At 50.4% G+C, this 27032-nt stretch overlaps 1 protein-coding gene across 2 annotated transcripts in view; it reads left to right on the top strand.

Moving 5' to 3' along the window:
• Positions 1–27032, top strand: part of STK11 (serine/threonine kinase 11) — a 73730-nt gene that overhangs the window by 43983 nt on the left and 2715 nt on the right. Inside the window, exons 7-9 of one of the 2 annotated variants that reach the window (XM_084614877.1) lie at positions 2285–2342; positions 12852–13045; positions 15614–15879. In XM_084614877.1, coding sequence (XP_084471003.1) covers positions 2285–2342; positions 12852–13045; positions 15614–15864 — 503 coding nt within the window. In that variant the 3' untranslated portion in view covers positions 15865–15879. Of the gene's footprint in view, positions 1–2284; positions 2343–12851; positions 13046–15613; positions 15880–25210; positions 25446–27032 lie in introns of those variants that run through there. The other variant, XM_084614876.1, reaches the window with a different exon arrangement.

Genomic DNA, 27032 nt, shown 5'->3' on the forward strand with positions numbered 1-27032 from the left:
AACTCAGTGAGGCTAAAAAGCCCATTGGACTGGTTCTGAATGGATTTTTCATCTTTGCCACTAAAACGTACTTTGCACGTACCACCGACGGAAGGAGTTGGTTAAATTTTCAGGAACTGTTCTGGAGAGGGGCAGAAATAATAGGCTAATGGAGCTTTGAAGGATCGCCAAATGGAACAAGGTGAGCCCTTCTCAAAACGCTCTTGAGATCGGGGCAGGGCGTTCAGCTCTTATGGGGGTGGATTCATCCTGTTGTTTGTGGCGGAAAATATCCGATCTTAGGCCAGGGATTCTCAGGGCAAATTATTTGGTGGCCTCAGAGTGTGGCCACCAACTCTTGCTGGTGGCTGCTCTCACACTTGTTTCTAAAATACTTAAATTACCTTTAAGGGGGGGGGGAAAATGCACAAATACACATCCAAATCATTGTAATTTATTTATTGCTAGCTAGTAATTCTGCTGTGAAAAGTGATATTAACAAACATATAAGTATCACTTTTCACAGTAGACTTACTCAGCCCCAGCAAGTCTGGGGACCAATTAAGCCCTGGACAGGGGCTGCGGGTGATTTGGGCAGGGGGTGGGGGAGGTTGAATGGGGAGGCTGTTGGGAGCCAGAGCCTGAAGCCCCACAGTTTGGGGACAGAACCCAAACCAATGCAGCCAGAGCCTAGGGATGGAGCCCAAATCCCCGCAGCCAGAGCCTGCCTTCCATGCCACCGCTGGGTTAACACCCAAAGCCTGAGCCCCACCACCCCTGGGAAGCTGCCTGCTCCTCCAGCATGGTGCCCCAGGTGTCTCCAGAGCAGGGCAGGGCCCAGCTGGAAGCCCCAGCAGCCAACACCAAGGCTGTGCATCCAGGAACACCAGGGAGCGGGAGGGGCCACTGCTTCTCTCTCTCCCTTCCCTCCTCTCCTCCCCCAGTCACAGCCCAGGAGGCTGTGGCTGCAAGAAAAGCCCGTGGTGGCCACACGTGACCACGGTGGCTGCATTTGAGAAACACCGTCTAACACCTACCCAGTAGAAACGGATCTGAGGTATCCATTCCAAGGTTGCATGCCCGGCTGTGGTGAGCTCCTGCCAGGGGAGCAATCTAAAGTAGCTGTGATTCATGGTTATATTTTCTGTGGGGGAGGGGAAGGGGAGGAGGTGGCACATAAGAGCACTTTTAATCCCTCCTCCCTGCCCTACTGCTGCAAGGTTCCTCTGTGTTAACCCTCTGCTCTTTGAACTGTTACCATTCATTTGAAAACAAAACTACTTGGAATTCCTCACTCCAGAAAAGCACAGTGCGACAGCAGCTGCATCCCCACCATATGGTGCCTGGAACCCTATTTATAGTTCCCTTGGCTTCTGTCCCTAGACTGTCATGTCCCTGTGTTGTAATCTGTGTGCAGCACCACGCATGTTGTTGGTGTTCAACAGGTTAGTAACTTGGTGGTGGTTTCCATGGGGAACGCCTATATCTTGCATGCAGCTGATGGAGGTGCGGGGCACTGGACTGGTTAATGCCTCATTGGCCAGTTTCTGGGGAGTGGTGTGAAACTTTTTATTTCTCTTCTTGAACTGTGACTCTTTAAAAAGAGTTTGAAGGGTGGAGGTTGCAATAAATGAGTCTCTGGGGATGTGGGGCAGCCTGTGTCTGAGGGGGAATCTATCCCCCTCTCTGTTGGATGGTCTGGGTGAGAGAGAATGTATTGGCCAGCTCCTTTCCCCATGCCCAGATCTCATATAACTGATCGCAGACTACAAGGTCCGGCGAGCAGGGAAAAGCATTGTTCAAGAGTCCTTAATTCGAGGGGCTTCAGGGAGATACCTGTCCCTAGAATGCAACCTCTGGCTTGCTGTGTAGTTGAGTATACACCACGCCAAAGCCTTTGGCTCCTCTATGGTAAGGTTTGACCAACGTTGATGATCTGTGGCATTAGAGACCCTAACCATTCACTGGCTGGGAATGGGAGAGAACTTGACCTCAGTCCTCACACTGCAAAGGAGGGGAGGATTATCCCCACTTTGAAGGTAGAGCACAGCCTTACTCACATCCGCACAGCTAGTCAGCAGTGGAGTTGGGGTTAAACGCTGCCTTTCCTGACCCTCGCTCCATCCCATGCTGCTGCCTCTCATTTTAAAGAGGAAGGTCTCACTGAACTCCCATGGCCAGGGGGACTGGAAACCATGGGTGCTGTTATGGGGGAATTGGGAGGGGTGGGGCTTTGTGCTTCCTTTCTCTAAATTGGCTGAGAGCACCTGTGAATCTCACCTCAATTTTTTTTCCTCCTTTTCAGGGATGCTTGAATATGACCCAGCGAAGAGATTTTCAATACAGCAGATAAGGCAGCACAAGTGAGTGTTCAGCTTCTTCCTATTAGTCATTCTCTTTCTGCTTCTTATGCTAATGTACCCGTGCTATCGCTGTGCACTTGTTTTTTCTTTTGACAGCAGACACATGGAAGTCACTAGGTATCCTTCCCCCAGCTCTGCTGGAGCTCTGGCAACTTGCATGTAAATCTAGTTGGCGTTCTTTTTTTCTTTAAGCATCGAGCTGGAGCATTTCAGTTAACTGGTAAATAATGAAGGTGTTTAAAATGTGTTTCTCGCATGAATAATGAGATTTACGGGCCAGATAGTAGCAGTGTGGGCAGGGGAGGGGGTGGGTCCTTGAAGCTGAGGATATTGAAGTAGGGATTTGGATTAATGTTTTCTGTCTCTTAATGTCCAAGAGATGGAACAACTGGATTTCAATGTAGTTGCAGAGTTGCTCCATATGGAATCCAGTGCTTGAGGAAGGGTTCCAGGACAGGGAATATTTTGTCTGTCTTTTTTAACCAATCATTCTCTTCCTTCCTCCCCCCGCATTTCCACCCCACATCCCTGCTATTACTTTTTTAAAAAAAACCAGCCTGTTATCGCTGAGGTTTAAGGATCGGTTTGAACATACTGTCTCTGAGCAGAGATTTCCTGGCTGGATGAAAGTACAAGAACAAACAGTGTTCTAAGGATGCTTCAGCAAGGAGGCAGTGTGAGCTTGTCTCCTGTTTGACTAGGAAGTGCTCCTGTAGGGGGACAGAGCGGCTGGCAAGAGTGCCCCTGCTCAGCAGAGCTCTTGCATATGAGCTTGCCCCAGAACGCTCTTGGGAACGCTGTAAAGACCAGGATCTGATCCTGCAAGGCACTAGGCGTGCTCTGCTCCCATTGGCTGCGGTCAGAAGCATCTGTGTCCCCTTGTCTTTCCTATGGAAAAGCTGCAGCTGAGGTGCTGTCGTCTGATCCCCTAGTGACTGTCATGAGGGAGTGTGGGATAGGGGGCTTGCGGAGACCTTGGGTCAGAGCCAGAGAGGGCTCTGAACTTTGTTTTCTGTAGAGCTACCTCACCCTAACGCCTAGAAAGAGCAAAGCTCTGAAGAGCAGCTGCCTTTAAGAGACAGCTGCCTGGTCCATTAAATTAACAGGCAAGCTGGCAGTCCCCTTTCTGAGACACGTGCATGCTGGCTGTCTGACTGGGCCTGAGAGAGGAATGTGCACTTGCAGTAGAGGAGACCGGGGTTAGTCCTGTAGAGGGGACTGTTTTAGGGGCGACCTTTTGAACTGTGCATGAGCAGGAAGCGTCTGGCTTCATGGCACCATGATCCTTGGATCGGGGGCTCCTGCAAGTCCATGCAAGTTTATTTTTGCTGCACCCTAATATTGCTACTAGCTGCTCTTCCCCTCTCCACCATTGACTCCTTCAGTGTCAAATGCTTTTGCTGTTCCCTTCTCAGGACCCCTCCCATCGTGCCATCTTGCTAGTCCATCGCTGCTGGTGCTAGGCTCCTGCAGTCAAGCCAGTGCCTGGTCAATGAGTGCTGCATTGTAGCACGTCTTGGGCTGTCTGTGAAATGGGCTAATAGATGCTGAAAACCATTAATGCACCGCTTGCCATTGTCCCTGCTACTCAAAGGTGGGGCTGGGCCACTGGCTTCCATGTGTCGTCAGCTGCCAGGTATTTGAGCTACTTATCCAACGCTCTGTGCACTTGATTCCCTTGTGGCAAAGAGCTTTTGAGTCAGCCTCGCTAGGCTGCAAGCGAAGAGAGAGTTTCTCTAGAGACCCTGCAGGTAGTCAGAGCAAGCAGGAGAGACAAGAAAGTAGAGCAAGCTCTAGGCACAAAGGGCAGTGGCAAACCTCACATGCTCGAACGGCAGTCTTCCCACTAACTGGGCACAAGTGCTGCTCTTGAGGCTTTTAACCCTTCCAGTACCGAGAGGAAGGGTAATGAGTCTCTCTCTTCCTGCAAATACAGTAGCTGGTATTTCCAAGGATTAATCTCTTCTTAGTTTTCTGTTGGCTTAGCCAGTACCTCTTAACAGGCTCTCCCTCCCCCCCCCCCATTAGTAAATGCCTCCCTGCTCCTGCTGTGACATCCCAATAATTACAATAGGCACTGCAAACTGACATCCTTGGGCCCAGGGCAGGTCTGTCGATCACCCTCATGCGAATGCTGGCATGGCAGCAAAGAATGTGCTTGGAGAAGAATTCATGCCTCCTGGCTTTGTTTTAATGAATTAAATGGAAGGACTTAGTCCCAACTTCTAAATAAGCCACAATCAGCTTAAATGCAATTGACCATAGCCAGTGGAGAGTTTTGGGTGTCTGTCCATATATTGATTGGCAGACAACTTTTCCGATGAAGTGAGCTGTAGCTCACGAAAGCTCATGCTCAAATAAATTGGTTTGTCTCTAAGGTGCCACAAGTACTCCTTTTCTTTTTGCGAATACAGACTAACACGGCTGTTACTCTGAAACTTTTCTTCAAGCGCATTCCTAAAATGATCAGCTTTAATTCCAGGGGCAGGGCTGGTCCTGTCTCTTCTGAGACCTTTAGAATAACACTTTGCCCTCTCCAACACCTTCCATCACAATCAGTAACAGCTTCATATTTACACCCTCTTTCCGCCCCCTTGCCCACAAAGTCTATATTTATCCCCATGTTACACGTGGGAAACTGAGGCATAGAGCAATTGAAGTGACTTCCTGAAAGCCCCACAGCTGAGCTGGGAATAGATTCCCAACTCAAGCCTGAGGTAGCTGGCATCTTTCCTTATCCCTGGTATGCTGTTTCTAGAATTTTGATCCTTTGGTTAAGATGCTGAATTGATGTCACTGGTGATTGCCCATGTGGACGGTAAAGGTCCTTGGGCACTCCGAGAAGATTGCAGGACTAGCCTCTGGCATCCAGGCCAGTGTTTTCTCCAGCTTGGAGTCAGGTGGGTATGAGCAAGAACAAGGCTCCCATCGGTATGTGAGAGAGGTGTTCCCTGAGTCATCCTTGTCCTCATTCTGTTCTGTGCTCTGTGGTGCAGGAAACTGCATGCTATTAAGGGAAATAGCAATCTGGTTGGAACAGTCTTGGGAGCTGGGAGACCTAGGATCTGTTCCCAGCTCGTTAGCAGATATGTTACTTTGGACAAGCCAATTCTCCTCTCTGGGACTGTTTTCCCCAGCTATAAAATGGCAGTTACCTGCCCCCTGGGTGCAGGCAGAGATGTGAGAACCAATGATAGATCGAATGACGCGCTGTGGAAGTGCCTAGTGTTCTGTTCACACTGCAGAGCTGATGGCAGAAAGGGCTTGGTAACATTTGGTGCAGACTTATTGTCCACCCTCCCAGCTGCTGCCATTCTCCACACTTTCTTCCCAAGACTATTGCTTCCCCCCTTAACATGCAACTTCCTCACACCACATGACCTGGAGTGGGTGAGTAGAGGCCTATGACGTCTGTGAATGGGAACAGAGCCTGCCGTAGACTCTCTGGTTTCTGCCAGACGCCTTCCTCACCTTCCCCTTGTTCCCCCAAACTAAATTAATTCTCTTGCATTAAATTTGTATTTACACAGTGTTTGGGTTTGTTTCAGCTGTACCAGCCCTTTCTGCACTCTGGCAGCTCTCTCAAAACTAGCCGCTCTCTGTTGCAGTCTCATGAACCATCAGCTGAACTGGAATGAATTAAAATTCTCCTAGCCCGCCAGCCAGGGTAAATTATTCAGTCTAAGCTGAGTATAGTCGACCCATGAGTAATAATGACAGAGCCTTGGAGCCTGCTGCCTCCAGGACGGTGCTGGTTGGGGAAAACCAGCCTAGTAGCACATCTTTATGAAATTTTTTTTAATCAGGCTTTGTTGTAAGCCACTCAGACAAGTGCTGGTGTGGACACATGGCCCAGTGCAGACATGCTGCCGAGAGCTAGGGAGGCAGAGCCCCTGGTTCCCTGTGGATCGCTAACCCTCTCCTCTGTGCCCTGCGCTGTTACTGAAGGGCTTAATGCTCGTAAACTGTATTTGGTAACTTTAATTCAATGACCCTGCAGTAGCACTTAAAAAGAAAATCGAAAGTGATGAAGTGGCTGCAGAATCCTACCTCTGCCCCTCGTTTCCAAGGCAACCATCTTGCCTTCTTCCCCACAATGTCACGCTTGATTTGTTCAGCCATAGATATGATTGCAATGGTTCATAGCAAGCGAGAGGGAGCACTTGGCTCTTTATTGGCGGAAGTGGAAGCTGGCCTGGCCTAGTGCAGGGGCTCTGCTGGTGATCTCCCAGAGGCTAGTGGGCCACCTCTTCTCTGACTCACCAAAAAGCCCTCAGCAGCAGATGCAAAGGGTGTCTGTGGAAAGGCTTTCCTTGCTGCTCGGATGCATGGACTGAAAGCCTACAGAATCTGTGTTCATATTGCCACAGTAATCCCCTTCAAAGGCTCTGAGCATATTTGGTAATGCAGTAGGTAACGTGCCTATATTCCAGGTATCCTAAGGGGCTATCCAGCGCTCGCTGGGCCATGGGCTTGAGGTCTAATAGGCCTTTCTCATCTCTCCTGCCTGTGGCAGTGTGGGAGGATGCAAACCCCAAATTCTCCCCTGGATGCAAGGTACTGATGGGAAAGCACCTGCTCCTTCTCTTCTCCTGCTCAGCCCTCTGGGTCTTGCTTATTTCTCGGTGTTTGGCACAGAGGTTGGAATTTTTAATTCTTCTACCCACACTCTGCAAATGACTCTCTTAATGCGAGTGTGTTAAAGGCATTAACGCCTCCATCTGTGCTCTGAGCACCGTTCTTCCTCCGCACTTTTCTTGTGTTGGAGTCTGAAGTATGACCTCCGGATCCAGTATCGGCTAGAGAAACAGCTCCCCTCTTCTTTTGTACTTATTTCCAGTTTTCACTGAACTGAGGCTGGAGAAACCAGGGTTTGCCCCCGACACCTTCTGGCTGTTAAGTAGGAGTAGCTAGTGCACCCCCACCAGAATACACATCTGATTCGCTTGCCATTCCCAGCAGAGAGCTATTGTATGACTTCCTTCTCCCTCAATCTCCTGCATAATGTCTTTGGGATGAAATCAGAATGCTGCTTGCTGGTAGCTCTGTGCAATGGTACTGACCTTCTCCTAACCCAGTTTCTGTTCATGGCCCATATGACTAGAGGGTGGAGAAATGCAAGTAACCTGCCCTTTTGATAAGGGTTGAATAGCCTGCAGCTAGGCATCTGGTTGTCAGTCTTCCCTATCGTAAAGAAGTAATTTTAAAATATTTTTGACCCAGAAGAAGTGAATTAGCCAGCAAGCACTTTTAGATCTCCAGCCGTGTCTAACAAGTCTGGGTGTGAGGGAAGATGAAATGTGACTTGAAAGGAGCAGGGAATCATGAGTCTGCTAAGAATTAAGGCTTGGGTTTAGAACTCAGCTTGCAAGCCAGGCATGCTCATTAAACACTAGTCTGCCTTCAGAACCTTATTTTTCATTCCAGCCTTGGTTTTCTGTCCTCAAGCCTTGCCCTCTTTAGCTCCCTGTAGATTACAGCAACCCTGCTGGACGTCATTCCGCATAACCGGCTTCTTTGTCACTAATGCTTCTCTCCCAGTGCATTTGTGCTTCATGTGTCCTCCCTCAGCCCACAAAATGGCCAGAAAGGGTTTCTTCCCCCTCCTGCTACACTTGGTTGCAAATTGTTGGAGGTGGGGAAGAGAAGCAACAGGTGAATCTGCCTCTCCCAGAGACTGTGCTTTCTGTGAGTGGTGCTTCTGAGACCTTCAAAAGCTTTTCTCCTGTCCACTCCCATAATGGGAAGCAAGAAGGGGCGGGTGTGACTGTCACTGAAGCATCAGCCTCTTAGCACTGAGTGAATTGATGATTTTGTGTCCTGGTGCAGTTCCCCTACAAAGCAGCAGTAAAATGGTTGGGATTAAGCAGTGAAATCCTGTTGTCTCGTCTCAAAAGCTTTCAAAACCAGTCTCTTGCTTCAGGATGTCAGCTGATCAATGCAGGGTCAGGCAGGGATTTTATCCCACCTAGATTAGCACAGAATGAGTGGTTGCCTCACGAGGAAGCCGTGGCCCGTAACTTCTCGAGCCAGGCTCAGACTCGATGGAGCAGTAGCCTGACCTGCAGTAGCAAACCCTTTGCCTGCTACCAATAGATATGCAAAAAATACAGAGTGACAGGCGGAACCTTGAGTCATGTCAGAGAATTTTCTCTGCCCCGTCTGAGACTTGACAGGAAATACTGTCTGCTACTTCGTGTCAAATTACTTGAGGGGCTCTTTCCAACGGGTTTTTGGTTTCCTTTTGTACTTCATTGAATCTCTCCTCACACTTTACATTCTGATTAGCATGGATACTTATGTAAATGGTTGAATTCCTTTCCCAGAGGATGCTATCAACATGACTACAGTACAGCAATTCAGGTTTCAGTTGTTAATAAAACCTATTTTTACTCTCCTGGAAAGTAGGACAGGAGGAAGGAAAGAGGCAGAGCTGAAATACAGGAAAACAAACATCACTAGCTGCTAGACATTTCTAGCCCTTCTTTCAGAATTCCTTGGTTATTGGCAACCGTGAGCATCTTTCCACTTTCTCACTTCTGCCCCCTATTCTCCATCCCCTCAAAGTACCTAGCATTTATCCCTTGGTTCCCTCCAGCCCCATGCCCACGACAAAAATCAGTGGTGGCTCTGCTAGATGACCCCCCGCATATCGGCCCAGAGCGAAGCTGTGTCTGCACAGTCACTTCCTTGCTGAGAGCCGTCTCCCACGGAAAGGAAATCCAACCGCCAAGTCAGTACGGGGTTGTGTGCGCCAGGTACGTCGAAGAAACCCCATACCCGGAGCTAGGCGTAACTACTGATTAAAATGCAATTGGGGTGGACCTGCCCGCTTCTGCTTTGGTGGCCCGGTGCCGCGAAAGTCTCGCTCTTCATTTTAGCGGTGTTATGTTTAGTGGGCCAAATGGTTGTAATTGACAAACCAAAGTGGTGTTCAAATCCCTCCTTTTCCACCAAGCCTGCCACTCTTGTTTCACCTAAGGTAGAAATACCTGTAGACCTATGTCAATACAAAATGGGAACACCTTAATCTTCCAATCATCCAGGGCAGTTTGTGTCTGTATTGTGTGGCCTCTTCCACTCGAATAGCAAGCTTTTAGGACAGGAATCCTATTCGTTGCGTAGCACCGAGCAAGTCGGTGATCAACAAAAATAAGTCTGCCTGTGACACTTTAGGGAACAGGAAAGAGCAAGTGCATTTAAGTATCTTCTGTTATTGGTGGTGAGATTCTTTTCTGGGGGAGTGACAGGCTGATCTTAAACCTAAGAGCTCCAGGCAGATAATGGGCAATATATCGAGGGAGTGTTTGCATTCCAGCTTCCCATATAACTCTGGAAATCTGGAAACAATCTTCCTACTGTGCAAGAGGTCTGAAAGCTCACAAGAAGAGTGGGTTTCCCAGGCCCTTGTGAGATCTTGGAGCCTTTACTTCCCATACATGAGCATCTCTTCCACATTCCTCTCTAGTTTAGTCAGAATGTAGAATTCCGTATTGACAAATCCTGGGCTTCTCCCGTCCACGATCACCAAGAATTCTCCTTCAGCCTCTTTGGCAGCATTGGGTACTCCTGTCTCATCTTTCCCAAAAGGCAGCTGCAGCATAGATTGCTTTTCCAAGCTGCCAGTGCTGGTCTCCAATCCCCATGAGGATGCTGTTGTTTCAGAACTATATGGAGCTGGCAAACGAAGCGCTGCTTGGAGGTCATGGAGCTGGTACTTCCTGCAATGGAGCGCTGCTCCCTTCATTGCCCATCCGTGAAACCCCACATCTGCCATTTCTCCTCTGAGAACCATCTTCAAACTCTTGGCAGGAAAAGCTGCCACTGTGAATTACTTAAAATGCTGAACCAGTGCACCAGACCCTTCAAAGAGGCAATTTCTACTGTCTCCAATATAACTGCTTGTCCGCCTTGTCCACCCACCCAAAAAAAAGGGGGTAGGAAATGATTCTACCATTGGCTAAGAAGTCGTGGCACATACATATCAAATGTCATCTTCTCAGTTTAAAATGACAGCACATTCTTAGGTGCAAAAAGATCAAACACCTTTTTCATGAGTGGGGGAGAATCTTTCTAGACAGATCATATTAAAACTTGAATCTATTTCCCCTTCAGGCTGCTTCATAGCTTTATTTTCAGCCATGCTTGCAAAGCTGGGTTTTGAACAAGGTTTGCTCCTCCTTTGAATATTGATTGGTCCGTCCCAGTAGAATGAGACACGTGTGTGAAAATGTAATTAACTGCTTGTTTTCACTGGACAAGGTTTACTAACACCATATTTTTAGGCTTACTGTCTAACCAGCTTAAGTCTCTAACACAATCATGATTGCATTTGTGTTGTGGAGGAGACCTGTGTCCCAACTTAATTCCAGGTCAGGGCCGGGGGGGGGGGCGGCGGCGATTTAAAACAAACCAGGATGGCGTACGTTCCCAAGAGTCCATTCTGGATCTCTCCCATCCCCTTTGGTAAACCGTTCAAATCTGTCTCAGGTTGGTAGTAGCCAAAACCTGTTTCTAATGTTTACATATGTGACCCAGTATCTAAGCATTCATGTTGCACCTGGTATTACTTGGAGCAGCAGTCTCAGCAAAAAGGCCAGAGCACCAAATGGGTGATGGAGGCAGAACTCATGGACCCTCCAGGTCAGGTCTGAGGCACATTGGTGGAAAATGGGGTGTAGCATAGGGGGGAGGGAGGCTAGTGCTGTGCTTTCTACACCTGTTCCGTGGGTAGAGAACATAGTCTCTGACTTCAAGCAGCACCTTTCAGGAGCCCTAAAATGAATCTAATAGGCTGGAGGAGAAATCCTAGAGCCTCGTTAGACCAGATCCGCTTACAATGACAAATTACGGTGTCCTTTCCCAGCAAGTGCGGGGCACCTCCCTGGTATTCCCAGGCAGCCCCGATAAACAGCACCGTTGTCTTTACCAAGCTAGTGCTGGGAAGGATTGGCTTTCGTGGATTCATTACTTTTCAACCGATGGCACAAAAGCAGGGGGTTAATATTTAATGCTGGGATAGCAGCCCATCCGGGGACCCAGCTGCTCTACACCAGACACTCCTTAAGTGAGAATGCTTTGAACGCCCCTGTCACTTCCTGTGTGTGGGATAACCCTCCTGGGCAGAGCCCACAGAACTGCCTGTTGAAATTGGAGGACGTGCTGCTCTGCATGCCAGATTTGAAGCTGCCCAGCAGCGTGATTCACATAGGATGTGGGAAGAAGCAATTGGATGACCAAAACCTGACCACCTGAATGCTTAATCCATAGGCATTGATCCTTCAGGCTGGTGGAGTCGTCAGGGTGCGTGACTGGGGGCTCGGGCACTTGTTACAGACAGCTGAATGTGTGAAGGCTGGGTAAGGCATGTCAGAGAAAGCTGCATGCTGAAGACTCCATGAATTGTTACAGGCAAATGGTATTTGGAATGTAGCTGAGAACCCAAGTGCGCTGGATTCCTCTGGACTGTAGATTAGGTGTACAGGGACTCCAATGGTACTTCTAGGAAATGTTTTTTTAACTCCACTGCACAGCCCTGAGAGCTGTACAGGAGCACATCTATTATAGGGCAGTGAAAAGTGGAAAAGGCCACCCATCTGGCTCCTGAGATATTGATGTAATGCAAGACTGTTAGACTCTTGATCTGATTAATAATGGCATTTGGCGCTGAGATTCCTCTCTGGGCAGATGGCAAGTTAGAACAGCGCTATGGGTGATGGATTAAATGGTGGTAGAATTCCAACGAGACGGGTGAGGTGGAAGGGTAAAATATTGAGTGACTGTGCCATGATCCCACTGTATATCCCCATGAAGGGGGAGATTGGGGTCAAGATCCATAGCTCTTAAACTCATAGGCTGCAAGTTCCCTTTTCTTCCTGTTATGCTATTTTATGACTCTCTAAAGCTGGGAGAAAGTGCTTGATTCTCATCACTACAGACAAAAATCTCCTGTCTGCAGATCAGGTACAGCTCAGAGAGCACCAGTAAGTGTTGGCTTCCCTCACACTGCTCACTGCCAACCCTGCTCTTGAGGAACCCCCTGTATATATGCAGTGGCAGTAATTCATTCTCCATGTTCGTTCAGGCCAGGTTGGAATCGGTGAGCTATTCTTGTCCCCTGAGCCATCCTATTGTGGGTATTTGTCATGGTCCTGTATATCTAGCAGTGTATAGCCATTGCTGCCATAATGCTAGAGTTGGTTTTGTAGATCCATCAGAGGTTCTCCTTAGCTCAGTGGCAGCCCTCAGGAGTGGCGCGCTCACCTGGTACTTTCTTTTCTGCTGCAGAGACAAGAGGCCCCAGGATTCACCTTTTTTGCCACTGGTCTCTCCAGACTATGCCCTGTGGTGAAGCCTACAAGGGCAAAAACCAGTGCAAGATGTTTTCCATTAATTTTAAAAAAAACCCAGCATCGCTCTGCTAGGATTGGTAGGGGGCATCTCAGACTCTGAGGGCTTCCTGTTGAAAGGGAGGCCATGCTGAAAACCTGTCCCTTGGACTCTTTGCAGCTGGTTTCGTAAGAAACACACTCAGGCAGAGGTTCTGGTCCCCATACCTCCCAGCCCAGAGACAAAGGACAGGTGGAGGAGTATGACGGTGGTGCCTTATCTGGAAGATCTCCATGGCTACAATGAGGAAGAGGATGATGACTTGTATGACATTGAAGATGATATCATCTACACTCAGGACTTCACAGTACCAGGTAAGCAAGAAGAAGGTGACGGGACTGGGGAGGGGGAGGTAACGTTTCAGGCCAATTTTAAAACCTTCTGGAGAAAACATGGTTTGAATGGCCAAATGCTTTCAATAGCTGAGAAGCCGCCTAATTATTAAATGATGCACGATCTTTGAGCCAGCTATGGTGCTCCGGATGCATCGGTCCTTTATTTCTTAAATAGGAAACCCTTTCCTGTGTGCTACTCATGTGCCAATTTCCTTCATTGCATCCAGTAATAGCCTCTACCTGATGGATTTTACTGTTCCACGTGCTTCATTCCACAGCCAGTTTTACAAGACCATCTCAAAGTTATTCTGAAGCCCGGTATGATGACTCCGTATTCATAGCAGATAGCATATTTGTGGAGGAAGGGGAAGTTCAGAGAGTTATGCTTAACTTTCAGTTTTGTTGAGGCTTATGTTCCCCTGTCCCAGTCTCTGAAACTGTCTATAGTTACAGAATTGCCTTACAGGAAAAAATCCCAAATTCTAAAAATCAGTAAACAGCTTGAGGTCTTCAGAGCCAGATAGAATTTAACCATGCAACTCCCGTTGATCAGTGGGAATTGTGTAGCTGAATACCCTAGTTGGCTTTGGAAATTTCAATGTCTGGATGCATGTAAATCCTGGAACTTGGCTGGAGAAAAAGAAATGAAGGGTATGTGGAGAGCTGGCGGGCCAAGGCGCCGGGAGGGCACAGTACAAAGACTTGGCTTGATCACTTTCATTCTTAACACCAGCAGCCATCAAATTAGTTGCTCAGTCTTCTCGCTCCTACTTTACCTGCTTAATAGATTACAAACTACGTACCATAAACATGTCAGTTGCTCCCTTGTCTTCATTCTGCTTCATCCGGGTATGGGTGGTCTGATGGTCACTTTGCAAGGAGATGCTACGGTTAATGCCTGTACAGGAGATGACTTCCTCTACGACGAGGTGATCCTAAGTGTCTGAGGATAGGTCATCTCTGCTCTTGGGAAGACTTCCAGCTCCTGCGGTCTAGGATTGCCAGACTGAGCCAAATTCACATGGACTTCAGTTGGGTCCGAGGTGACCTGTGCCTGCCAATAGTGGGGGGACAGAGTGAGGGCAGCCGGCTTCAGCAGTGTTACTGAGCATGCTCAGTACAAGTCAACCGGCGTGGGGGGGGGGCACCCATAACCTCACATGCTCCCCCTCCCACGTCGCCTCTGAGTAGGGTATGAATAAAGGTGAGATCGGTGTCCTCAATGCAGAAGCTAGGCCTTAGGACAATCTGTGCCTTTGCTCCCTAATTAGACTGTGGGTGCTTCCTGACTGCATGTGATCTGGGAACTCATCCCTGAGCACCATGAAGGTAACCTGGGCAGTTTTTAGCTTTGAGTGGCCTATACATTTAAAGGCGTGGAGTAATAACCCAGCCTTGGGCTGACCTCTCAGGCAGCTACCTACACAGGTAGGTGGGATTTTCCTTTGTTTGCTGCTGCTTTGGCAAGTGATCAAAGTGAGCTAAGCCAGCAGAATCTTAGCTCCTTGTAAAATCCACCCCAGGGTAGTGTCCATGCAAATATCCAGCCAAGTGGACATGTACTTCGGCAGGGTGGAGCCTGGCTTTCCAAGACTAAGGGAGTTCCATCAGAGTGAAATTTTCCAAGTGGTGGTTCCCCTGTGACAATCGGCCATTCCTAATAACTAGGATTTCTAATAAGGATTTGTGTATCAATACCAGCTGGGCAAACTGCAGAGCTCTCAACACCTTGGGAAGTTCTGATTAGTCTGAAGGCTGCATTCTCTTCCTCTGTCCTCACTCTCCACCAGTACCATTGACCAATGTTTATGGTCTAGGAAGGTGACCATTCACTAAGCCAGGGCTTCTTCAGGGAGGCTCCTTCTGTTCCATGTAAAAACTCGTTAGGCTCCTGAAACTGCCCCATCTCTAGAGCCTTTCTAACAGCAGGCGCGGTGGGGAGGAGAGAAGAGAATTTGCCAGAATATTTTCTGTACTGTCCAGGACCTGGGCCAGGGACTCGGTTGGTGCCTTCTCAGTTCCTCTGGGGGGCCTTATGAGGCTGCAGTCAGTGCTTTCAAACCTAGGAGTCTAAAGCTGGCTATAGCCAGCCTATAGCCATATTTAGACACCTGCTTGAGGGACCTGATTTTTTTGAGACACACCCAGCAGCTCTAACAGGAGCCTGACTCGAGGCAGCTACGTTTGAAATTCTTGTCCAGTATTTCTTTCCCCCGTAACTCCTGTCTGTGTGTCTGATGGGGCTACATGCTCCTGTGGCAGCCCTTGGAGGACTAGAACAGTGAATGGTGGGAGTCAGAGCCCCCACTTTTCCCCTCTTCCCACCCAGCTCTCTTCCTCCTCAACAGAGAAGTTGAATCATGTGAATTTATTCCCTAAATTAGCGCTGCTTCTCCCTGATGGATCTGTTGTACTTAGCACCTCTGACAGCCCAGCGAAGGGCCCACAGTGCCAAGCTCCTTGTGTCGTCATTGCCCAGGGTCTAGTGTAGAGAATAAGCATCTCTTTTTCTAACCACGTTCTGTTGCTTTCCTGTGCATTCCCCAGGTTCAGAGGAGGAAGCTGAGGCAGGGCTTAGAGAGAACAGAGCAGAGCACAAAGGGGATCTTGCCGAGCCAGTTGGAGAGGAAGCTGAGCTGCCAGTGGACGGGAACGTTGAAGAGGCGTTCGAAGTTTACCCTAGTTTGTTACGGCTACCAGAGAGAACAGATAGTTGCGTTTTCTGCTTGAACTATAGTGTTGGCTTAGAATCTCCTCCGGACTTCTCTGCACCCCAGCAGGATCTTTCCCACCTGTAACAGGGCACCATTACTTTAAAAAAAGCCATATATCTGTTCCATGAGGGAGTCTGCTCCTTTTGTTAAACAAAGATTAGCCCTATGGTCCCAGAGTACAGGTGACCTGAGAGAGAACCAGCATTGAAGTCCCAATGGCACTTCCTGTGACTGATGCATACTCTAACCAGCCAGACTTGCTCCCTCTTAGTTCTGTCGATAGGTTGCTACAGTGAAACACTACAGTTGTCTATTTTGAGTCTTATTTTTAATACAGAAGCTTTTTTTTTTAAACAAAGGTTATCGGGAGTTGAGTACTTAAAGGTTTGCTTAATCCAGGTATCTATTGCCACCAAGGGAGATCAAGCCCCTTGCTGACTGGCAGCTCCATCTTGTGCTGCTTTGATTGCTTTCTGTACGGCCCCCATGCCGCCTGGACCCCCTGGCCAACTAATCCTTACTGCCTAACCCTGAAGTGTTTCTGGGTTCCCCTCCCTGTTGTCACCCCAGCTGAGATACTTAAGAATTTCTTGTTTGTTCTGTGCTGTTACATTCCTTTACAGTTCAGTGCTAGAAACGGTGCAGCTCTGTGTACGGGTGCGGCTGTAGAGAGCGATCACACGTGAACATGTTCACAGGGATGGCCCTTACGCTGGTTCCGGTCACACACAAGCCTGCAGAACCTCCGAGCTGTAGCACTCCAGCCTGGTGTTGCAGAGTTCCTTTCAAGTCCAGAGGCAATAGAGGTCCTGGTCCTGTGGTTCCTTCTGTGGCGCACAGCAGGGCGTGTAAGATTGTCTCTGTTCAGGGCAAGTAAAGCCAAGCACTAGGCATAGGCTCTGCGCTGAGAAGTGATAAGCCTCAAGCCCCCGTGCCTAGAATGTGTCTGAGGAGACACGGTCTTAAGTGCAGCCACCCTGCTAATGTGCCCCTGAGCTCTGCCTGTCCTCCTTGGCTTCCCGCCTGCTGTTAGATAGGAGTTCCTTCGGGTACAGCCGCACTGGCACTGGAGGTGTAATTTCCAGCTCAAGCAGACAGGCGCGTGCTAGCTTTGCTCAAGCTAACAATAGAAGCGTAGCCTGTGGCATGAGCAGCGTGATGGGTTAGCCGCCCAGAGGACAAGCCCTCCCAGGCCCCTAGGTACTTGTGCAAGTACCCCAGCCTCCACTTGTGCCACTGCGGCTGTACTTCTGTTTTTAGCATGCTAGGTCAATCGAATCTAGGGCGCAGACATCAAGCCGGAGGTGTGCTTTCCATCTCCGGTGGAAGCCTGGCTGTACGCTTAGTGGCGGTGCGGCAGGGACTCGGGACTGCCAGGTCTGTGGTCCCCGTGCTCTGTGCTCTTTACCTTGCCTGGGCAGCACCCTGCCCTGGGCAGGGCTGAGCCTCCAGCAGCACTATCCTAACGGCAGCATTCATCCACTCATCTCAGCGGATGTTATGCCCTCGGCAGGCAGGTGCTTTGTAACAAGGGAAGATTGTAGCTGGAGCAGCCATCTCTACCATTATGTGCTTCTGATGCAAACAGCATTTAAACCCAAATAAGAGCTGTCACTCAGCAAGCTGACATGCAGATTACTGAAAGATGTTTGGAGTTCTCTTGCATGCTCTGTACATCTTCAAAGGGATAGAGCACTCTGGTTAATAGCAGCTGCACAGAGCAGCACTCATTACAATTACGTGAGTGTGGTAACACATCTTTTGTTGTATTAAGACTTGGCTGTTGATGTTCCTAGAACCCCAGTTTCCTAAAGAACAGTTGTACAGTGGTGATGAGATAGCTGGCGCAGGCCAGTGCTGAGAGAGTGACTGCCCGAAACGCCCCATCACTGTTTAGCCCTGACTGCTCATCTATTGTAGAGATGCCTTTGCTGAAATAAAGGGCACAGTTCCTTCCTGATTAATATGGTACAGCTCCTTCTTAAGTCAAACAAATGAGCTATGGCTTGGCTCATCCTGGGTGTGTGACCTACAAAGGTTATAAAGCAAAGTACATACAGACTGCCTCCATGAGCCTGCCAGAAGCTGGTTTGATCCAAGTTTGGGTACATGACTAAAGAGACCTGCTGCCCACTTTATTCCGTGGCTTCTGATCAGCCCCGCCGAGGGATGGTCATTCCACAGGGCTCCCTAAGACCCTTCAAATAGGGATAGCTATTAAGGCAATTATAATGGTACCAGTGAACTGGGATACGGTGAAACTGCATATACAGGAAAGCCGCTTTCAAGGGTTGGATATTTGGTGTACGTTTTTAACAGTGAATAATTAACCATTGGAACAATTCACCAGGGTCTCCATCACTGAGAATTTTTAAATCAAGATTGGGTGTTTTTTCTAAATGATCTGCCCTAGGACTTATATGGGGAAGTTCTGTGGCCTTTGTCAGACACAGGAGGTCAAACTAGATGATCACATTGGTCCCTTCCAGCCGTGGCATCTGTCAACTTGTAACATGCAGATTGCAGTTCCGGTGAGTGAAACCTTCCCTGGGAATGGACGTTTGGGGAGCAGGAGGGAGAGGACACGGGCGTCAGTGCAAGCTGAGCTCTGCTCTGTATGTGTGTGTGTTTCCGAAATCAAGGGACAGCTTGCAAAGAGAACAAATTATCTTCCCTTCCCAGCCTCGTGAACTTGCTCTGCTTTGCCAGCCTTCGCTTTCTAATGGAGTGAAATTCCATTAAAATAGAACACTTGCAAATGGCTCTGATCAATTGAGCTGTGGTTCCATCGGGCAGCAGAGAGCGAGCGAACAAGTGACTCATAGGTGGGGGTGGGAGTTCTGTTGGGGGAGGAGGGAAGGAGCCTCATTAAACCTTACATTGATCAGAGGAAGAAGGGGATTTTTAGAATGTGCTTTATTTTTAAAGGGTTCTTTAAAGATTTATGCTGGTCTGCAAAGAGCCTTAAACATGGTGTCCCTCACTCAATATCTGTTAAATGTCTCCTCGGAGGAAATTGTTGGAGAGAGCACATTCTGGTGTCTGGCACGTCACAAACCATCGCTTCCAGAGGTGTTCACCTTTTTCAACTCCAAGGGTGACATTAAGTGAGGTTAGGGATCCTGCTTGCTGGCTTTGTCTCAAAACTTCAGGTTAAAAGGGATGCACCCTGTCTCGTCCATCCCCCGTTGTTAACCCTCTTCAGCCTGAACCGCAATCCGCAGGTTCATGCAGACACAAATGGCTGCTGTATTTGTTTGTTTTTGTTTTCACTCCCTGACATCCAGGAAGGGATTGGAAAACGAAGCCTAGACGAGAGTCTAAAAATAAGTGTCAAGTGTTTGCAAAAGTGTATTTCTATCCTTTGTGTTTGTGCGTGCAGTCGGTTCAAAAGCACTTTGCGAAAGAGGCGTTTTCATTTGAACCTGCTCTGTGTCTGTGAGCTGGACCGCATGCAAGCCTGAGTGGTGGCAAGGACAAACACGCACGCTCTCAGTGGCTGTTGTCCCTCTTTTTTTGTACCGCCGCTTTGCTGATAATGGGAAGGCAGAATAATGCTTGTTCTAACGGCCGCAACACAGTGGGTCACAGGCTTCCGTGTGGGCGGAAAGATGCCGAACTCCATCAAGTGTTAAATTTTTAGTTTCATTGAGAGCTGCTGACGCTCAGCGATTGAGAAAGGAGATAAAATTAGCTTTGTGAGATGTTCGTGTCTCCTGCCCCCTCCTTCCCCCCCAAAATCCAGAGAAGCTTTCTGGAATTCTCCTTTTGGGGGGGCAGGGAGCCGTTGCACAAAAGACAGATGAATGAGTCGGATTTTTTTTCCCCCAGTTGGAAGCGTTAATTGATTTGGCTCGTGTTCAGATGAGCAGGGAAGAGGGGAGCTTTAAATGCTCAGCTCCGATTTGAGCGGGGTTATTTGAGGTGCTGCAGCCACGTAATTGGGGTTTGGCGAGAAGTGAGATAAACCCCTGAATCCTCTCCGTGGGGAGGTGTGGCTGTGGGGTGCTGTCTGGCGCAGTGGGCTAAGCCTATTGATTTTGGGGGGGTCCCACCAGGACAGCTTTATACAGGGGCCTCCTCTGCCAGAGGATGGTGCCCAGCACTTTGTTATGCGTCAGGCTGGGGCTTCCAGAATCACATGCTGCTTTGGACCGTGGCCTAGGACAGCTGGGTTTCACGGTCTGCCCTGTGTGCTCTTATGCAAGGCGCTTAAACCAATGTGATCCAAAATTCTCCTCTCGGGTTGGGTGGTCACCCTGAACCTCTTGGGGCTTGATTGTCGCAGGGTGCTGAGCTGATAGCTGGAGTCCCCGTGCTGGGCCCCCATGACTGTCAAGTTGGGCACCCAAAACTAGTGAATTACCCCTAAAAATGTCAACCTGGGCCTGAAAGACGGATCCCACAGCCAGCCCAGAATCTGAATGCAAAACAAAACTAACTGCCATGTTCTCCAGCAGGTTAGACGGGGCATTGGGACAATGGCCTTGGATGTGAAACTGGTGCGGGAAGGACCCCTTCAGACAGGCAATGGGCAAATGTTTGTCCTGAAATCATCCCGAGGTTAGGAAATCCCCCTCCCCCTTCCCCCCGGCACCAATCTTCAGTCTTAAATGGGTCTCAATCTTTCATAGCAGGACATCCGCGCCCCCCCCCCCCCCAATCATCATGTAGCTGAGATCTAGCCAGGAGCCTCCACCCCATTCAACTATATGAGGAAAAGGGAGAGTGGTTGTGACCTCCTGACTGGCCCTGCTCTAGAGTATTTGTCTTGCTAAAAAAAAAATCAAGCGAATGAACTGCAGCAGGAGGAAGAGCGAAAACTATTTTGCTCTGAATGGTGTTACCCACTCTGTGCTCCCTCTGCAGAGAAAACAAAGGGACTAGTCCACACCCCTGGAGGGCATGCTAGTGTGACTGCAGGACCGGGGCCCTCCCTGCTTTACATCCCTTCTAGAGCCATGGGCCATGGTTTCCACATCACACTCTCTGGCAACTGCTATTTTGGCTCTGAGAGCAAGGAGCTAAACCTGCTTCTGACAGCCGTAGATTTGTAAGGCCATGATGCTATTCTCGTCTGGTCTCCGGTGAACAGAGCCCAGGGACCCTTCACTCAGTCATTCCTGCCTCAGCCCAATATCCCAGGGTTGAGCTCAAAGTGTGTCTCTTAAATCAAGATTGGATGTTTCTTTCTAAGGTTTCAAGGGATGGCGAATCTGCCATGTTTCCCAGATCAGATATTCTGGGGATAATACCCCCACTGTTAACATGCACTTAATTTCTAGCCTGAATTTAGCTAGCTTCTGCTTCCAGCTCTTGGATCATGGCATGCTTTTGTATGCTATCACATTCCCTCTCCTGTGTCAGAGCCTCTGCGTGGGTTCTGCCATCCCTTGCCATGTGGGCACCCCCTGCCCCAATGCTGTGCCAGTGAAAGGCAAATGCCGGGGTTGGGGGAAGGCAGGCTGGATGCGTTCCCTTACGTGGCAGGGAACGCATTGTGTTGTGTGTGTTAGAGCACAGCATCCCCTCCCCTCCTTCATGGCTTATTGCTACCAATGAATTCTCTGAGATCATAGAAGATTAGGGTTGGAAGAGACCTCAGGAGGTCATCTAGTCCAACCCCCTGCTCAAAGCAGAACCAACCCCAACTAAATCATCCCAGCCATTGCTTTGTCAAGCTGGGCCTTAAAAACCTCTAAGGATGGAGATTCCACCGCCTCCCCAGGGAACCCATTCCAGTGCTTCACCATCCTCCTAGTGAAATAGTTTTTCCTAATATCCAACCTAGACCTCCTGCACTGCAACCTGAGACCACGGCTCCTTGTTCTGTCATCTAGTACCACTGGGAACAGCCTAGATCTATCCTCTTTGGAACCCCCTTTCAGGTAGTTGAAGGCTGCTATCAAATCCCCCCTCACTCTTCTCTTCTGCAGACTAAACAAACCCAGTTCCCTCAACCTCTCCTCATAAGTCATGTGCCTCAGCCCCCTGATCATTTTTGTTGCCCTTCGCTGGACTCTCTCTAATTTGTCCACATCCTTCCTGGAGTGGAGGGCCCAAAACTGGATGCAATACTCCAGATGTGGCTTCACCAGTATATGTGGCCTCGCCAAATAGAGGGGGGAAATCACTTCCCTCAATCTGCTGTCAGTGCTCCTACTAATGCAGCCTGATATGCCGTTAGCCTTCTTGGCAACAAGGGCACACTGCTGACTCATATCCAGCTTCTCATCCACTGTAATCCCCAGGCCCTTTTCTGCAGAACTTTCGCTTAGTCGGTTCCCAGCCTGTAGCAGTGGATGGGATTCTTCCATTCTAAATGCAGGATTCTGCACTTGTCCTTGTTGAACTTCAGATTTCTTTTAGCCCGAACCTCCAATCCTCCAGTCTAGGTCACTCTGGACCCTATCCCTACCCTCCCGCATATCTACCTCCCCACCACCAGCTTAGTATTATCTGCAAACTTGCTGAGGGTGCAATCCATCCCATCATCCAGATCTTAAATGAAGATGTTGAAAAAAAACAGCCCCAGGACCGACCCGTGGGGCACTCCGCTGGATACCAGTGCCAACTAGACATGGAGCCATTGATCACTACCCCTTGAGCCCGACAATCTAGCCAACTTTCTATCCACCTTATAGTCCATTCATCCAGCCCATACTTCTTTAACTTGCTGGCAAGAATACTGTGGGAGACCATATCAAAAGCTTTGCTAAAGTCACGCTATATCACGTCCACCACTTTCCCCATATCCACAGAGCCAGTTATCGCCACAGAAGGCAATCAGGTTGGGCAGTCGTGACTTGCCCTTGGTGAATCCATGTTGACTGTTCCTGATCACTTTTCTCTCTTCCGAGTGCTTCAAAATGAATTCCTTGAGGACCTGCTCCATGATTTTTCCCAGGACTGTGGTGGGACTGACCAGTCTCTAGTTCCCCGGATTCTCCTTCCGTTTTCTAAAGATGGGCCCTATATTTGCCTTTTTCCAATCACCACGAGTTTTCAAAGATAATGGCCAATGGATCTACAATCACATCAGCCAACTCCCTCAGCACCCTCGGATGCATTAGATCCAGCCCCATGGACTTGTGCATTTCCAGCTTTTCTAAATGACTTTTTTTCCAACTGCCACTAGGATTTGAAATGCCTAGCACTGGGATGCATGTTAAAGCCCGTGCAGTAATGGGGGGCAGGCAGGGGAGATCAGAGTGAGGCCGAGGGTGGGGGGCGGTTTGCGGACCTGATGGGGGTAGAGACGATCTGCTGCGGAGACCTATGAGGTAATATGCTGCCCCGCGGGAAATCTGGGGTTGGCAGAGGCTGGAAACATGATCAGGTGTGGCAGGATACACTGTGCTGCCCTCTCTGGGGCTTTGACGCTTTGCTGGTGGGAGCCATGGTCTCAGCGTGGTAAAATCCCCGAGCTGTCCAGCCTGTCCCAATGAGGGGACATGAAGCCTCGGAGGGAGCTATAGCCAGGTGAGGACAGGGCCACCCCTTCTGGAAGGGGTGTGCGTGCAGTGACTGGGGTTTGTGGTGCATCGCCCCCTGTTGTAGACAGTCGAAGCCATTCCAGATGAACCCGGTGGCCCTTGAAACTCTCCCCACCCACCCCCATCCCCACCTAAGGAAACGACATCCACCACCACCACCATGTATCACTCTCCTCCCTACCGGGGGGCTCAGCAGAGATGGGGTGATGGTTGGCACACGCACAGTGATGACGTGACACGGCCTTGGTGGGGAAAGGATCTGCGCATCCTTTTAAAGAAAATTATACATAATTGCCTCACATCCTTTGCTTCCACTCAAGCCTCTGAGTCATAACTGAAGGGCCCTGGAGCGTGACGTTTCTGCAAGATGGAAATTACCTTGGATGGGTCTAGTGGCGAGGCAGGGAGGGGGAGAGACAAGCAATGTGACAACTCCTCTCCTCGCGAGCCCTACATCTGATGGGGGTAGCTTGAGCAGCAGGGCAGGCTAAGCCAACATGCATTGTGTGCTCCTCAGTGCCTGGGACCCCGCTGAGCTGGGTGGGTGTTTGCCATTCTCGTTTAATGTCACTCCTCCAGGTCCCTGCCAAACACACGTTACCTGAGCCAGAATATGACCAGGCTGTGAAATTGATTCCACTGGAAATGGTTTCTCTGCAGAGCTGAGTCACTCCTCTGAGCTGCCGCTGGGTCGCTCGGCACTGGGGGCGTGATCCATGCATGGGGTTCTCTAGGGCAGCTGGGGTGCAGTTCACTGCCATGCAGAATGGCCAGCACCAGGCCTACCCCCCACCCCCTTGGGTCATAAGTGGCACAGAGGCCTCTGCGTGGGGGTGAATTGCATCCTTACTGAAGTAGCTCCTGCTTCGAGTTAGTGCTGTCTCTCTTGCTGCTTGGTGTAAACTCGTTTTTCCCCTGCGACCCTCTCCTGATCTGGGTCGTTCAGCCCCCTTTCCAGATGGGGAGCCAGCAGCTTCCCTCCCAGAGTCCCAGATGTCCTGTTAGCGGCGCTCACTTTAGATGAAGGAACCCGCTGCAAGAGCTGTCAGTGCATCAACCCACCTGTCTCCTGCAGCAAGGTACGGCTGCCTGCTTGTGCCTCGTACTCTTCTGGGATGTGGGGTTCGGCTCCTCTCAGATCCACCAGGGAACACACAGGGAAGGGACGTTCCTAACTCTGAAATGCTGCTCTCAGAGCGGAGCTTCTGAAGGGAGCCTCTGCAGGATGTGAGGAACGTGAACACTGGTGAGGGCAGGGAATGGGCATAACCCAGGTTCAGCAGCCACAGCAGATCACCCTGAGCCATCCAGGTTCAGTGATACCAGACTCCCGGGAACCCCTCCAGCTGGTAACAGCCTGAGCCTTGCTATACACACGCGTTTCTCTCTTAGCACCTTGGTTCAGCTTGTGCCAACCTGGAGTTACAACGATTATTCAGGGGAAAGTTTGTAGTGTTCCTGCCCCAAGGGGGCAGTGTGGACCAGGACCGGGCTCAAAGAAATCCCACGTGGATCATTTGATAATTACCTGTTCATTCCCTCTGAAGCACCGGGCATTGTACACTGATAGAAGATGGGATGCTGGGCTAGATGGACCTTTGGGCTGACCCAGTGTGGCCACTCTTGTGAGGGTTAGAGGCACCGGTTGAGCTCCAGGTGCGTGCAAAAAAAGTGAGAACACAGTGTGAGTTTTGCAAACAGCTGTGTCTTGGGAATCCCTTGCTCTAATGACTCAGGCCACTAACCCTACCCTGCGTCCCCATGAGGAACAGCAAATGTCGAGTAATCCCAGTGAATGTATGGATCCTAGAGCACTTAGCAAGCAACATCCATCCAGAAGTACAGCAGAACGGGTGTTCAACTATAATCCACCAGAGCATGCTGCCTCTCCGCCTCTCCCACCTGCCTAACCCTGGTTCCTGCTTCCCTTCCAGGACAGGTGCCTGACGAGGAGGCAGCGCCAAATGGCCAGAACCGCAGCAAAGGGCTGCCCAAGCCGGTGTGCATGAATGGGACGGAGCCGGGACAGCTGAGCACCAAATCGAAAGCGGAGCGGCGGGCGAGCGCCTCGTCCAACCCCTCACGCAAGGCCTGCTCTGCCAGCAGCAAGATCCGCAAGCTCTCCACCTGCAAGCAGCAGTGAGCCCGATGTGCGCATGCTCTTCGCAGGTACGCATCCTGCGCCGCCCATAGGCAATGGGGCATGACCAGCAAACCCCCGCAGCCTCCCCCTTGTCCCCTTGCCAAGCCTGCTGGGGGTTAAGAGCAGTGCAGCTCCTGGTTGGGAGGAGGGAGCTGGCTGCTTTGCTTCCTCCCCTGATGATGTGGGGGGCCCCCTCCATGCAGGTGTCTCCATCTGCCGTGGCCAAGCTCTGAGGAAAGCAGCACCCCACGCAGGGGCATCCCAGCCCAGGGCGCTGGGGTCTCTGCCCTTCGCAACTGTTGGAAGCCAACGGGAAGGGCAGCCTCTGTTGCCCTTGGAGGGCAGGGATGGTGCCATTCTGCTCTCCCTGTCGGCACCCAGGTCCCACAGTGATGGAACCAGGTCTGAGAACCTGCCTCCATTTGCTCCAGCCTCCCTGACCTGCTACCTCCTGGGCTGGGGCAGTGGGTCAGACTCAAGCAAAATGCCCTCGCAGGCTCCTGTGACCCGAACCCATCCACGTGCGTGCACACCCCCCTGCTGCTACCATCACCACCCCGCTCCCTGAGGAAGTGGCCAGTTCAGCTACCTCCGGTTAGCAGGCCCAGGGTGAATGGAAGTCAACCGCAGAGCAGCGATTGGGCTGCACCCAGCCTGAGGGGCACAGGAAACCCTGGGGGGCAGTGAAAGGCCCATCATATCTGCCCCCAGAGAACTTCCACTGTCCCCACGCCCTGTGTAGCCCTGGCATATGGGCAGTGTCCTCAGGATGCAGGGAGAATGGGCTGAGTCTGCCTGTTGCCTTCCAGGAACGGGTTAAGTCAGTCCCCCTGTGGCTGGTAGCAAGGGGGCCCAGCTGAGTCCTGGCTCAGGGCTCCAGCCCCCAGCTGCTCCTCTGCTCAGGCAAGGTGGGTGATGGATCCCCTGCTTTCTGCAGCCTCACCACCGGCTGCAGAAGGGGACCGGGGAAGAATACCACAGACATGTGGCCCCCCAGGCCCCCAACTCCCCTCGGCTTTCCATGGGCCTTGAGTGCCAAGCTGCCCTTTGGAAACCTTGCCAAATTCACATGCCGCAGCAGCGTCTGGATGAGCCGAGAGGGGCTGCAGCTGCTGCACTATGGCTGTGGGGAGGGAGTGGGCGTTGCGCTGACCCCCAGCCCTCACCCCCCCCCCCCCCCGGCCTTGCCTCTGTTCCACAGGGACGCTTTGGCAGAGTTGATGCGTCAAAAGAAGCCTTGCCGTACGGCTGAGACGCCAGGCCAGAGCCGCTGGCATAAGCCCAAAATTCACCCCATGCCTCCCCCCTGGGCTCAGGTTAAGGTCCCACCATGCTAAACCCCCACCCCAGGGCCAGCTCCCATTAACACATGCTCTCACACTCCTGAATAGGGTTTGAGGCAGTTTGAAGGGGTCAGGGGCAGAAGTGGGACAAGAGTTGCTTAAGACAGGTGAGCTGGTTCTCCCCTGAAAACAGCCGGGGCATGTTGTCTTTGGGAAAGCAGCTTTAGCACCAGGGTTTGTAGCTCCAAATCCCAGGCGGTGGGCGCGTGGGCCAGCAGCCATGCCAATCCCCTGCCCATGTCAGCTGGCTGACGTACGTGGCCCTTGCTT

Source organism: Lepidochelys olivacea (assembly GCF_965140295.1).
Source record: "Lepidochelys olivacea isolate rLepOli2 genome assembly, chromosome: 25".
NCBI lineage: Eukaryota > Metazoa > Chordata > Testudines > Cheloniidae > Lepidochelys > Lepidochelys olivacea.